The sequence below is a fragment of the Nanorana parkeri genome, unplaced genomic scaffold (genome assembly GCF_000935625.1).
Source record: "Nanorana parkeri isolate BGI_ZX_2015 unplaced genomic scaffold, ASM93562v1 scaffold800, whole genome shotgun sequence".
In the NCBI taxonomy this organism is placed as follows: Eukaryota; Metazoa; Chordata; class Amphibia; order Anura; family Dicroglossidae; genus Nanorana; species Nanorana parkeri.
Window position 1 is genome coordinate 742,745 of NW_017307068.1, and position 14,190 is coordinate 756,934.

At 43.3% G+C, this 14,190-nt stretch overlaps 1 protein-coding gene across 1 annotated transcript in view; it reads right to left on the reverse strand.

Annotated features, from left to right (window-relative positions):
• ATP10D (ATPase phospholipid transporting 10D (putative)) overlaps window positions 1–14,190 on the reverse strand; it is an 83,646-nt gene that overhangs the window by 43,458 nt on the left and 25,998 nt on the right. Inside the window, exons 2-3 of the mRNA XM_018564955.1 lie at window positions 4,406–4,719; window positions 2,092–2,286 (exon numbers count right to left, since the gene is read on the reverse strand). Of these exons, the coding sequence (XP_018420457.1) occupies window positions 2,092–2,286; window positions 4,406–4,719 (509 nt within the window). The remainder of the gene's footprint in view (window positions 1–2,091; window positions 2,287–4,405; window positions 4,720–14,190) is intronic.

The window sequence follows — 14,190 nt, forward strand, 5'->3', positions numbered from 1 at the left end:
CCGCCAGCGCTGACTGGCGGAATGGACGGAGGAGGGGGCGGGTACAGCTGGCTCTGCCTTTAGATAGGCAGAGCCAGCTGTCAGTCACGCAGCTGGGCGGATCCCGGCACAATTGTCGGGATGCGCTTCAGCGTCTCAGTATACCGCGTGCTGTAGCTCGCGGTATACTGAGCCTAGGGTGACGGGAGGACGCTAGTTTGTGTCCTCCCGTTACCCTAAGGAGAACTATGGGGGAAAGCCTTAACCCCATAGTTCTCCTTTAACAAGTGGAAATTAGTACCCATCTATCATGGCAGAAGGACTCTGCAGAGCGTCTGGGGAACTTTCCTCCCTCTCCCTGCTCTGAAGTTTAGCAGCTCTTCCTCCAGTCAGGTCTATGTTTCCATGGGCTGGGGGAATACAATGCAAGAGCCTGTACATTTGTGCTCACAACGCACTGATCACAGGTGGCAATGTGCTGTAGGCTCTATTGCAAAAAAAGTTGTAAATGCACATTGGTCACGAGATCAGTGTTGCTGCATTTACTACTATTTTGCAAAAGGTGGACTTAGCCTTTAACTAGTTGACATCCGCGGTGTTAAACCCCCTTCCCCTCCAGGAATGCAGTGATGTTGGCTGAGCTTTAGGCCTGGTTCACACCAGGGAGTTTTACAGCGCTGATCTGCGCGCTGTAAAACGCCCAGCAAGTGAAATCCCATACTTTCCAATGGGCATTGTTCCCACCTGGGTGCATCTCAGCGCGTGGGAACGCGCTGAAAAACGCCCTACGCCCAAAGAAGTACAGGAGCTTCTTTGAGGCGTTTTACCACGCGTTTCCATTGGTATTTCCGAGTGTGGATCGGGGTTAACAAAGCAAAAAATCAAAAAAAAAAAAAGAGCAGAAAAGATTCGCCCAGGTGTGAACCCAGCCTAAGAGATTCCTTCATATCTTAAAGTTTAAACCGTTTTGCCTTTCCTGGCTCCCCTGGGTCTGTGTGCTTCTTTATGCCATGCAGGCACATTATGGCTGGAAGGGGAGGGGGCAGGTTTCAGAATATACTTCTAAACAGACCTCAGTCCTGATGCAATCAGTGTGTTGGATCTTGAGAGGAGTCAAGCTGGAGGAGTGGGCATTCCCTGGCAGGCTACACTTGCATGCAGCCCGTCCACACGATGCTGAGCCTCCATGGGCTAGGAAAAGTAAAGGCTGGATGATGTTGGATGTCCTCCAGCCAGGAAACGAGGTTGGTTCTATTGGACGTGCTGCAGCTTCTAATGCACACTGCAAGAAGCTCACAATGTGCAGTGAAATCAGAGTATGCAATTCCAGTACAAGAGAGGAGCCTCTACAACTGTGCTAGACTTTCAGCTTCAATTATATCATCAATTCCTAGAACAAGGGTGCATAAGGAATGCCTCAAAAGAGACCCTGAACTGTTCACATCAGCATCTATAGGCCCCAGCAAGAGTGATTAACCACCCATCTCAGGCTAACTTGACTTCTCCACAAGAATAAACAGCCAACGCACCTCGGACACTTTCCAGGACTCTAGCCAAATGAGTTGAAAGCTTTGCAATTTTTCTTTTTTTTTTGTATGGTATAAAGAAGCCCATCATCGCTATTTGTTTTCTTTTCATAGATTACAATTTTCTTTGGCCAACTTTATTGTTAAAGAGTAATTAACACAATTAACCCTTGCAGTGGGGCTGATCTAGGAGCTGGATTAAAGAAGATACGTTTACCTGATACTTGGTCCCGCCTGGCTGCTAGACCGCAGCCTCTTCTCCCCCAGGACTCAGGCACCCCACAGACATCATCACGTCTAATGCAGTCTATTCACCTACAATAGACACGAGGATGCTGAATGACATACCACAGCTAGAATGGAGGGGGAGAGAGGTGAGCATTGACTGGATCAGGTGAGTATATCCGTTGTATTCCGGTGCCTAGACCAAAGCGAACAGTTCACCCTTGCAGTGTTGGGGTAGGCCCACTGCAAGAGTTAATTTTCATAATAGCTGGAGTTCCTCTTTAAAATAGGACACCATTGAAGAAGGTATTTCCAAGGGAAACATTCATCCCTCCAGTGCAGAAATGGAAACTTGACATACCTACAGTAGACTTGAGTCAACAAGTGGTTGATGACCTTGTCAAGCTTATATTTTCTGTAGTCTTCCAGTCCATCTTTGATAGCAATGATCATGAGTACAGCCAGCAGGGGGAGCATAGTGATTTCCTTCTGAAAAGCTTCCACCAGCGGGACCCAGTTCAAGAAGACCAGAAAGAGGAAGTACAAGTTGGCCGCTCTAAATGAAGAAAAGAAAAAAAATCTGAACTGACACATCGGTCATGGACTACTGAAAATAACAGCTGTCATGAAGATTGCACTGTAAACCATATACATGGAATAAATGCAGATACCTGGTGGTGCCTACATGCACTTTTCCAAGTCTGCAAGACCCACGTGTCCACCAAAAGCCAAAATTCTGCAAAACGCCAATAGTTTCAGTGGTTGTAAAGAGAGGCTGGCCTGCCCTCTCTTATGGCTTTGACAATACAGAGAAGTGCTGATGAAGGAAGTAATGGCTTAGTATGCTCAGTAATCCTACGGATACATCCTGGGGGCTGATAACAGCTTTTTTAGCCTTCCCTGTCTGGACAAGTGTCTCAGGATGACCAGCAGTCTTTAGACGTTAGCCCATTGCAGGCTACCTAATTATACAGGTGAAACTCGAATAATTAGAATATCGTGCAAAAGTAATTGCAGTAAGTTCTGCAAAAGGGGCCCAAACCAAGTACTGACTACATATGCATGCTTGTACTTTTCAGAGGTCCGATATTGTTCTATGTACAATCCTTGTTTTATTGATTGCATGTAATCTACTTTTTTGAGGTTGTGGATTTGGGGTTCTTGGAGTTTTCATGAGCTGTAAGCCATAATCATCACAATTATGACAAATCACAGCTTGAATGATCTTGATTTGCATGTAATGAGTCTATCTCATATATTAGTTTCACCTTTTAAGTTGCATTAGTGAAATAAATGAACTTTGCACGATATTCTAATTATTCGAGTTTCACCTGTATATATATATTATATATATTTTATTATTTGTACAAATATCCTTTAAAGTAAATCTATAATTTTGTGTCATGGCAAAATAAAATGTAATGCAGCATAAAAAACACACATTGGCCCACTGTACCATCATGAGAGGTGCAATCTAAAAGATTGATTTCATCAGTCTGCTGCAGACAGGAGGAAAGTATTTCATCACACGCTCAGACTGTACATTGTAACAAGGTGAGAGGCAACAGCAAGGGGCTGATCTATGTGAGACAACAGGTTATATATATAGCCAAACAGTCATACAGGGCCCATTTACATCATAGCACTGCATTAAACACACAGTATCCATGCATTAAGCATGCACTATGGTACAGCATGCACTGAAGGGTTGCACTGCCATTCATTTGAATGGCACCCCAACACAACTTATAGCGTACAACGGTTGCAGTGCAACGTGTGGTACCACAATACCATGTGTTGCGTTGCAGTGAAAAAAGTAATGCAGGCACTAAACAATGTGCACATGGTATTGCGGTACCGCACGTTGAGCTGCACTGCAATGCACAGCCACCAGGAGGTGCATTGGGGTGCCATTCGAATGAACGGCAATGCAACGTACCAGTGCGTGGCACCACACTCTAGGTGTGCTGTGCTCTAATGCTATGGTGTGACCGGGCCCACTGGCTACAGTACAGATGTTAAAATTCACATGAACAGGTCATCCCGGGGCCAGCATCGCAGTCCAGTAGGTTGGTGCTGAATGTTTATTTTTTAATCCCCTTAAAAACCATCCCAGACCCCAGTCTAGGATAAGGATCTGGTATTAAATTTTGGGGAGGGACTGAACATTCTTTTTTACATTTTAGACTGGGATGCCTCAAGATTATACTTTTAAAGGGTGCCATAACGGGGGAAAAATGTTGGGAAACACTGCTCTAGACAAGTAGAGACACTTCTATAGCTAAAATATGTTATAAATATTTTGGCGGCCTCCATATCTGTCCCTGTATCTGTTATGCTTACAGAGCTCTAGTATCACAAATACCGCAGCTTACTTAACAAGTCTGTGAACTCTAATGCTGGCTGCCTTCCAAATATTCTGCTTCAATTTCCCAAACGTATTATGTAAAGAGGTTCAGTCAGTAGGAGATGACAATTACATTAGTAAGGTGTGGGCATGCAGGTAGCAGAATACTTTCTATAAATAAATAGTAGCATTTCAGGTATACAATAAATATACTGCAGGTACGATGATCTGCTATTAAAGTAGGATGACTATAAATATATAAACACACATGAAGGTCGTAGAGTCACATGTAGTGAGTGCTGAGCAAACAGGCTGTGTAGGAACCTACCTGTGAAACTGTTCAAATAGGTTCCGTGGTATGAAGTTGAGTAGAGTGTAATTAGTGGTTCGGATCTTGTTGTTCTTGTAGCCTTTAGTTAGCTTGTCATACTCTTCCTTAAACTGATCCAGGTATGGGACAACAACCCTGTGTTTAGGAGTGGCGGTCCCAGTGTTTGTAGCTCTTCCAAATTTCAGGTATGGTCGTAGTGAAGGGGCATACCCCTGGGCTTCATTGCTGCTGCTCTCAGTTTGTGTGACTTGCTGCAATCTGTGACGTGCCCACTGCATGGGTCTTGCCATGTCGATCCAACTGCTGGTCTTCTATAGTCTATCAGAAGGAAAGGTCATAAGATTGCATGTAAAAACTGTATATAGGTCTATAGAAGTTTAAGTGTCAGAGTCATAAAACAAAAATGTCATATTGGCTTTAGCATGCCACTTTAACATCCCTCACCCTGTATCTTTAAATTTCTATGTTCACTTAGTCCCCATAAACACCTTGGAATAGATGCAGAGAACCACATTCACATACATTTCCTGTATGCCCATGTCCACTTTTCATTCTGCCTTCTTAATATCTCCCTTTGTAGTCACAAGTGCTGTGCTCAGAAACTAGTACATTGTTTTTTTTCTCACTATTCCTTCACAGCTCCACCCCCTTCTCCCCAATGTGCTGTCATTCTAAGTTACCTTTTACATGTGCACAGTTGGATAGATGACAAAAAACATTGTGTCTGCGCAGAAGTTACAGCCTGCTCATAACAATTTAAAGGAGAACTATGGGGTCAGGGCTTTTCCCCATAGTACTCCTAAGGGTAACGGGAGGACACAAACTAGCGTTCTCCCGTGACCCAAAACTCAGTATAGCACGAGCTACAGCTCGCGGTATACTGAGACGCCGCAGCTGGGACGGATCCTAACAATACTGTCAGGATCCACCCAGATGCGTGAGTGACAGCTGGCTCTGCCTATCGCGAGGCAGAGCCAGCTGTATCCGCCCCCTCCCCTGCCCGTTCTGCCAGTCAGCGCTGGAGGATCGGACAGGGGAGGAATCCCTGCAGGGAGCCGTGAGTGTTAGTCACAGCTCTCTGCAGGCACAGGATCAAGAAGTGAGCGAGCGGCGTTATGTGTTCACTTCCCGATCTATTGAGACGACATGCAACAGTTTCATTGTCACACGTCGGCTCGAACTATGAGGCTGAGTGGTTTTACTCGCCTCATAGTTTTCCGTATCATCAAAAATACGACCTATCAGTTGCATAATGTTTCAATTACCATTGACCAATCCCTTTTACACACACAGCTTACTAGCACACACAATGGTGGCTCTCTAGAACCCTGCAAGGGAAAGAAGCTACCCTAAAACAGGACATCGGAGCTGATGACCAGCTGATTTTACAGGAAACTAAAACTTTTAAACATCACCGAGGAGCAGCATCCATTGATTTGAGCCAGTGATTTTAATCAGCAACTGAACTAGTTTAAAAAACTTTTTGGCTTTAATATCACTAAGTATTATGATGCAGCGTTTCCAGTTTATTAGCTGCAGGAATCATGATCTTTAAAAAAAAAATTCAACCTATTGGCGCAATAATGCACACCCCCACTGCGCTGAATATTTGCAAACTCATTTTCCGATTATATGGCGTAAATAATTATTTGGCGCGCTCCTAAAATTAGTGTTCTGTGTACCAAATATTGAATAGTTTATCTGGCCCAGTGTCAGAAATCTGTAATATACAGAAACAGGAACCATACCGCACTCCTTACCGGGATTCCCATTTGATGAAGATGGGTGCTCGAAATGACTGCGGATGGCACCTCCACACATGAACAATAGAAAAATTTCACCAGCACACCATAGGTTGAAAAAGCAAAATATTTTATTGCCAATAGCTGTATCTCATTGGCAAGCGCTTTCGGGGCCTCGCAGGGTCCCCTTCATCAGGCTTAGAGAAATCTGTAATATGACACATTCCTGCTCAGTGGATATCATGCATTAAAAAACACTGGTAAATATAGTGTTACAAGTCTTTGCATGCGATTCACTTGTCTGTATGCAAAAACACACAGACACACATGCTAAAGAGAGTCATTACAGAGCACAGAGGAAACTTTGTTCTGTCACGCCAGAATTCTCTGCTGCATAAGGAATGTAACACTGCATAGAGTGGTCAAAATTCCAGTTATACGCAAGATATCCAGGAACAAACTGACTAGCTTGATCCACCTTATTTTTCCGTGCATTCATCCAATGTCATATTAGGATAAACCAATGAAACTAACATGAAAGTTCACAATACTTACAAGAGAACTATGGGGTAACCTTTTTATCCCATAGTTCTCTTAAGGGTCACAGGTGGTTATATACTAACCTCCTCCCGTGACCCAAAGCTGGTTATATACTAACCTCCTCCCGTGACCCAAAGCTAAGTATATAGCGAGCTATTGCCCGCTATATGCCGAGAGCGCCGCAGCCGGGATGGACCCTGACAATTCTGTCGAGATCCACTCAGCTGCGTGAGTGACAGCTGGCTCTGCATTTCTAGAGGCGCCCGCCACCTACCCCGTCCATTCCTCCACTCAGCGCTGGAGGATCGGAGAGGGGAATCGCTGTGGGGAGCGGTGACTAACAGTCACCGCTCTCTGCAGGGAGATGATCGGAAAGTGAGCAAGCGGCAGTATGTGTTTGCTCACTTCCCAATCTATAGAGCCGACATGTTTCATTGTCGCACGTTGGCTCCAACTATGAGAATGGGTGTAAATCACTCGCCTCAAAGTTCTCCTTTCAGTTTCCTCTTTTTCACGGAGCTTTTTGTAGATACTCAACCTTATCACGTGCTTTATGTTACAGAAATAGCCTTCACACAGAGTTGCCTCAAAACAATATTTTTTTTATGGCTTGCACTGAACCCTTCAAACTTTAACCCCAACCCTAAAGCTGGCCATACACCTATAGATTATCTGCAGATTTTCTATAGTCTGATGGAAAACGTGCAAGAGATTCCTCCATCTACAGTACGCTAAACTGTGTGGATGGAGGAATCTCCCACTGGCCCTTGCTAGTTAGCCCTGCTGGCTCTGAAAATACCTGAACATGGTAACTGGATGCAGGCATTTTTCAGGGATTTTGAGAGCCAGCGGGGCGGACTAGCAAGATACAAGCTTGGCCCAGTGGGAGATTCCTCCATCCACACAGTTTAGCGTAGATGGAAGAATCCGTTGCACTTTTTCCCCCATCTGACCATAGAACATCTGTACAAAATCTATAGTCCGGCTGCATGATGCAAAGCTTTGCATAACAAAAAAAAGCTGAACTCCAGGAAGAGAATAAAAACTGCAGCCTCCATACTTTAGTATATGGTTTCCTTCAATCCACTTACGGACATTGCCATCTGTGTTAGAAGGGGAGTGTTCCCCTCCTCTGAGTCATTCATATCTTTGTTCAGCACAAAAGTTAGTCCTGGGACTTTACCCGCTGTGACTGGCTTAGAGCACCAACTGCTGACTGCAACTGGTGTGTATATTTATTTAATATGCAATATTTACTCATATAAAAATAATTAATAAATATGATTAAAAAGGTTTATGTTTTTAGTACCAAACAAATAAAAATATATAAAAACACCACATATTCTCTATAGAATAATATGTATACTTTATTGGCAAGCAAAGCATCTTACCTTCTGTGTCGTTAGTAAAATACATGGCTGATAACAGGGCAGAAGTGCAACCATTATATGTCTGTTTTGACATGCCATGTTGACAACACTATCATGTACTGATGGGACTTCTATTATGTTAAGCATTATCTACAATTAAAAGCCAGCTCCTCTCAAATCTGTATTTCATCTCTTCGTGGTTGCTGGAGAGTTGAATTACATAGTTCCTCATATTTGTTGTGAGCTCTAGTGATGGAAATTCCCCTATGCAGAGGTCATGCTCCCCCAGATGACACATTCACAGCTAAATACGGGAAGACCAGGGTTGAGAGAGTAATACCATCCTTCTGTTGTTGTGGGAAATAAAAAGGAAACTGACCACTGGAGCCTCCCATAGATTTAACAAACCAGTAACCAATGCAACCCAATAAAATAAGCTGCTTGGCCTTCCAGTGGATAAGTGTTATGATCTGGGTTCAGTTGGTCAGGTCTAAGTTCAGCAACATTATGGGGTTATTCACTTAGCTGCCGAAGGCTCTGCATGTTCGGCTGAGCCGAACTGCAGTAGGAGTTCGACTCAGCTGATCCAACATCCGGCGAAAAATATTTTAAAGAAAAAAAAAACGCATGCCAACCTCACAATTGGGCGGAGGCGGCTGTGACGTCAAACTCACCCCCTCTAACAAGTTTTCTTCTGCTTTAAATCCTACGATTACATATCTCCTACAAATCACTGCTGTGAGTTTGTGGAAGAGTCTCTTACTTTTTCCTATACCTATTTCTATATCACATTGATTAGGAGTTAATCATTCACACAGCCTGGAAACCATAGCTTCTGCAGACAGAGTTATGGTTCTCGACTCATTCAACCATGTTAAAAGAATGATTGCTATGTTTGAGAATCTTTACCAAAACTGGTCTCATCTACTTCTAAGGTTCCAAACAACTGTTCACCCAACACAGCTGCCAGCATGGCCTGCAATAGTAATTTTCGGTTTCTTAACCAGCTACCCTTATTTTTAGATACAGGATACAGAGTTACACGTTTGCTGAATAGTTTCTTGTGTTTCAAGATTTACTGATATAGAATAATATAGATTGTTTTGACCCTTAAGCTTTACCGAAGGGCCATTTCACATATGTGACAATTCACCAGCAGCAGGATCTCTTAAAAATTGTGCCACTACCTCCCTGACAGAAATGCTGCAGAATGTCATTCGCCAGGAATAGAACAATACCTCACTCCTCTCACCAGTGAGGTGGCATCAGTGGAAGTAGACAGGAGAGTATCACAAGTGTGACATCAGCCTAAACCATTCTTACTAGTGTTGGTTAGAGAAGGACTCCAACCAAAGCTATTTGTTCCTTTGACAGAAACTGGCAGGATTCCCACTTTAAAAAAGGCACACACTAGCTTGCTCCCCAATAAAGCACCCCTTATCCAACCTCAAGATGGCTGCCCCTAATCTAGCTTTGGTAAAGTATGCGTAAACAAAATCCCATTAGTCTCATTCATTATTTATTATTGTGTGAGGATATACACCATTACAGTATAGAGAAATGTAAACACTAAAGTAATTAAACCAAAAGGTAATCATTACTGTCACTATCACAGATAATTATAAATAGAAACACTCACGTTAAGGGATGAAATAGGGGAGCATGGCTCTGTGTATATATGAACTGGCTTATGGATAAGTGGTAAAATATAGAGGCTAGAGGGGATTATTGTAATACATTGTCTGGTTTTATTGATTTATTGTTGTATGTTTGTCAATTATGTAATATGTGAAATTTATGGAATGTTGTTTGAAAATTAATAAATATTTATATAACAAAAAAAACAAAAACAAAAACCCAATCACTAAAATCTCATAAGCTTTAACCTGTCAATCTCATGGCAAAAGTCACTTTTAATAGTTTTTTAATCTGCCGCTTCATTAATATAGTACCTTTCAATCCCGACACAAAGGTTCAGGCACTTTCAGTTATAAGGTGATGACGTTCTACCCAGGCCTCTCCATTGTTCTGTTCTATCACCTTGTCAAATACTCTCCCAGTGGACACTGAAAGCTGTAGTAACATCAGACATTTCACAGGCATGGTTCACTGTTGTCACCATTCGGAAACCCTACCTGACAAATGTCCTGCAGCCATCACTGGAGTGAATGTAGACAAGAGTACTGCAAAGGGGCAGCGGGAGGTCAACACCAATGAATTGCAAGAAAAGATGGATGCAGTAGGAGATCACCAGCACTGAGGTGCAATAAAGAGGTGATAGCAGTATTTAAATTTACAAAAGGCATATATTTAACAAAATAAACCTCATTCAGGTAGGATTTACATATACTTTAAATTGAACCCAAAATCAGGGACCTGACTCCTGAACCACCAGCTCCTAGACTGCAGTGATGAGCCTGGGCTTGGTGCAAACCAAGTTCACCCAATCCTGCTCATAACTGTGTGACTGCCACCCCTTCCTCCTGACCAATTCAGTTGTGGTAAGGCGCATTCCACACATAAAAAGCTATACGTCACAAATGGGCAGGGATGTGCCCTCGCCATAACTGACTGGGTCGGGAATGGCGGTAACAGTTTCCAGTGGGCTTAGGCTAACGGAGTTTGCACCAAGCTCATCTCTACTATACAGCACATCTCTATTCTTGATATCAGGAGATCTTGGACAGCTGAAATGCCCACGCACCTCCTGCACAAACACCAGCACTGGTACTACAGGCCTTGTGAGAACCATGTGTATATAGTTCTCTCCAACTCTGTAGGAATTCAGCTATCATTCATATTTTCTCATGTGACGCTATACCCTCCCTTGGCAGTTTGAACCTCTATCTGTCTAATTAAAGCCATTGTTTGTTACACACAGTTGGTGAGTTAATTACTCAACTTAGCTCAGAGGTCAATTGTCTTGGGAAACACTTGCAGAACAACCTTTAAACAAACAGGAATACTGTAAAGTCTGCACTGAGCGCATAATCAGGATGTCTCTGTGTTTTGTATATAAAACATCCACTACTAACAGCTAATGCAAGTATATAGATTTACCTCCAATTTCTAAATATCTAGAACCAGCTGCTTGAATGTTTTTCAACTGCAGAAGGGGACAGGAAGCTGTCAAAGGTGCAGGAAACCTAGCAAAGGGTAGGGAGAGGATGTCAGAGTTTTGTTAACCCTTAGGCTGCATTCACACAGGGCTTGTATGTGCATTCCGGGATCCCTCGGCAAGAACCTACGGATCCTTGTGGCAGAAATTCCAGGTACGTCCGTACGGATGCAGCCGCCGTTCTAATTCAAGATATTGACAAGGCGACAGTGGCCGCATCTTTCAGCAGCAGTCCGCAAGTAATCATACATGATATAATTACATGCGGTTTGGGATAGACGATTGTCCCTGGACACATTTAACCTGCATCCAGGGACAATCATCTCTCCTGAACCGCATGTAACTGTACCATGTATGATTACAGACTACCGCTGAGAGATACAACACTCTAACTTGAATGGGTGCAGCAGCCACATCTGAGCGAGCACCCCTGGGATTCCTGCCGCCTGGATACGCAAGTTCTTGCTGCAGGAATCCCAGATTGCACATAAAAGTCCTGTGTGAATGTAACCTTACTGTATGAGTTGGAACACCTAACACATTACTGAATGCGAGCTCTATAACGACTGACAATGAATGTAACTTGATGCACAGGTCGCAGGGAACTCAGAGAATTACAGAATGTCATGTTTGTTTGATCTTACGTGACAATCCGATACCGCAAAAATCTTCAAACATCTTAGGATGGTCACATACAATCTAATTTTTTGGCTGATGCAAGATAATTAGTGATAACAGGCTGGTTATTGAACAAGGGTTTGCTGCTGTCAGAATCTTTCAATAAAAGTAAATTGAAAAAAAATCAACTTGCTCAGATGGAGGGGTGCCAACGGGGCCAAAAACTGGTCGAAATTAGAACAGTGTATGGCCAGCTTTAGGCTGGGTGCACACGGACGATTGTTAAAATATAACTCAATTTCATATATGCGAAACACCTATTGTTAAAGTGACACTAAATTAAGGAGTTAAACCTTATAAATGCATTCAAGTACCCTAACTAATAACAATAGTGTTATTAGTGTTATCTTGTGTATCACTCATCTGTAGATCCCCAAATCATCTCTGAATTGGTGCTGACACTGTCTTTCCTTCTGGAGGGTGCCTACTTTTGTTCCCCATGGTCTGTGTGTGTGTTGTAAAGTAGTCATCGCTCCAAGCTCTCTCCTGTGATGGACTACAATCTTATGTTTACTTTACTACTTTGTATTGAGATTGTAGTCCATCACAGGTGTGAGCTTAGAGGGGTGGCTACTTTAGAGTTTAGAGAGGTCATGGGACATACATCCTATTTCCTGCTGTGAGAAATAAAGTACGGTTTATAATACAGCGCTGTTTTTGTTATCGTCCTGTATTTTTTTAGTTTCAGTATCTTGATAAAAGGTTTCACTACCATTTATTTTCTATATTCTTATAGGACAATGCAGACCCAAACCTGTGACCTTAATGCGAACAAAGAAAAAAAAACGAGTAAGGTCTCAAGTCTAAAAAAAGAAGTATATTAGAGAAAGATTTGAAAAAGGAAATGGGGAAAAAATGCTAAAAATCATCTGATTATAATACAGCTTGGGATAAATAGCATAGTCACACTAAAATCAACTGGAACAACCATACCAGTTCCTGCAGACACTGAGGCCCCATTCTTACTTAAACTCAGAGTCTTTGGTTGATTATTTTAATGCTTTGTACGGCCATTTTTGTGCGTGTTTCAGGTTTGAGCGTTTTTTATTACTATTTTTAAACAATAAAAAGCTAGTTACTAGGCAAGAAAATGCATGAAAAATGCACATCACGTGTGTTTTCACACTTTTTTTTAGGCGCTTGCATTGATGTCTTTTGGAGCCAAAACACTTGACTATCCCAAAGGAAACTTATGTACTTTTTTGAAAAATGAAAAAAACAAAATGAGCTGGCGTTATATCAGGGGCACTGCTCACCGTACCTGCCACGACGGACATTGCTGCGCTGGAAGTCCAGGGGAGAACCGCTGAGGTGCTGGCCACGTATTGCGTCGTGTTAGCAGGGACTGCAGGCGCCTGCTTCTCTAGATTCTCTGTCCTATGCTGTAGGCCGTGAAAAGACGTGGTGAGGAGGTTAAGTGTGGTATGTATATTAGCTAAAGAAGTCACTACGGTTTGTAGCGACACCTGACCTGAGCTATCGCTAGCCGCTGCTGGGGGGGGGAACAGTAATTTAAATAGTTCTGCCTTCATTGCGGAGGCTGCAAACGGAATGCCTCTCTTCCGAAGTTCCATAATGACTTGCTCGGAAACTCTAGATGGGGTTGCTGGTAGAAACGCTATATCCTCGCTTTCCGACACGAGACATGATTTACCAATATGCACCACCAAGCCTATTTGTTAAAACAAGAGAAAAGAAAAAAGGAGGAAACAGGAGGGGAGAAGAACAGAAGGAGGTAAGACAACACTAAGAATACCTGTGGGCGAGCAAGAAAAATAAAATGACGTAACAAATAGTTGTGATCACGAACTTGCTACTCCTGCCTACAGCCATGACTGCCTACTGTAGAGCATCCCGGTACTTGCGGCAATTCAAGTACTGCCCAAAAAGAAATAGCCAACCCCCCTAACATCAGTATATGCCTGTCGAAACGTATGACGTACGAGTGAGGCTGAGGAACTAACTTGACATTACTATTGACCTCATCACCTCCGAAAAATGCCAGAACCGGTGATATACGTATGCAGTACATGGGTCTGCAACCATGCACCGGAATGCGTGCAAATCAGATGTTTGCATGAATGCCCTGTGACGCCCACGAGCCGGGTACCTGCACCATGCCTGGAGCTACTGGCTGTACCTGCGCAGATCCCCCTTTAACCAGTCAGCCTGCGTGGCGCAGGCCGTATGCATGCCCTAACGTACTGTCAGGAGCCGATCATGGCTGCCCCTGAGGCGCACCCTATACCATGTGGCAACCAAAGTGGTGGCACCAGTGAGAAGCGTGAGGAACCTGAACGCCTGCCCTGCTCCATGTGGCCGGGATAGCAGTTA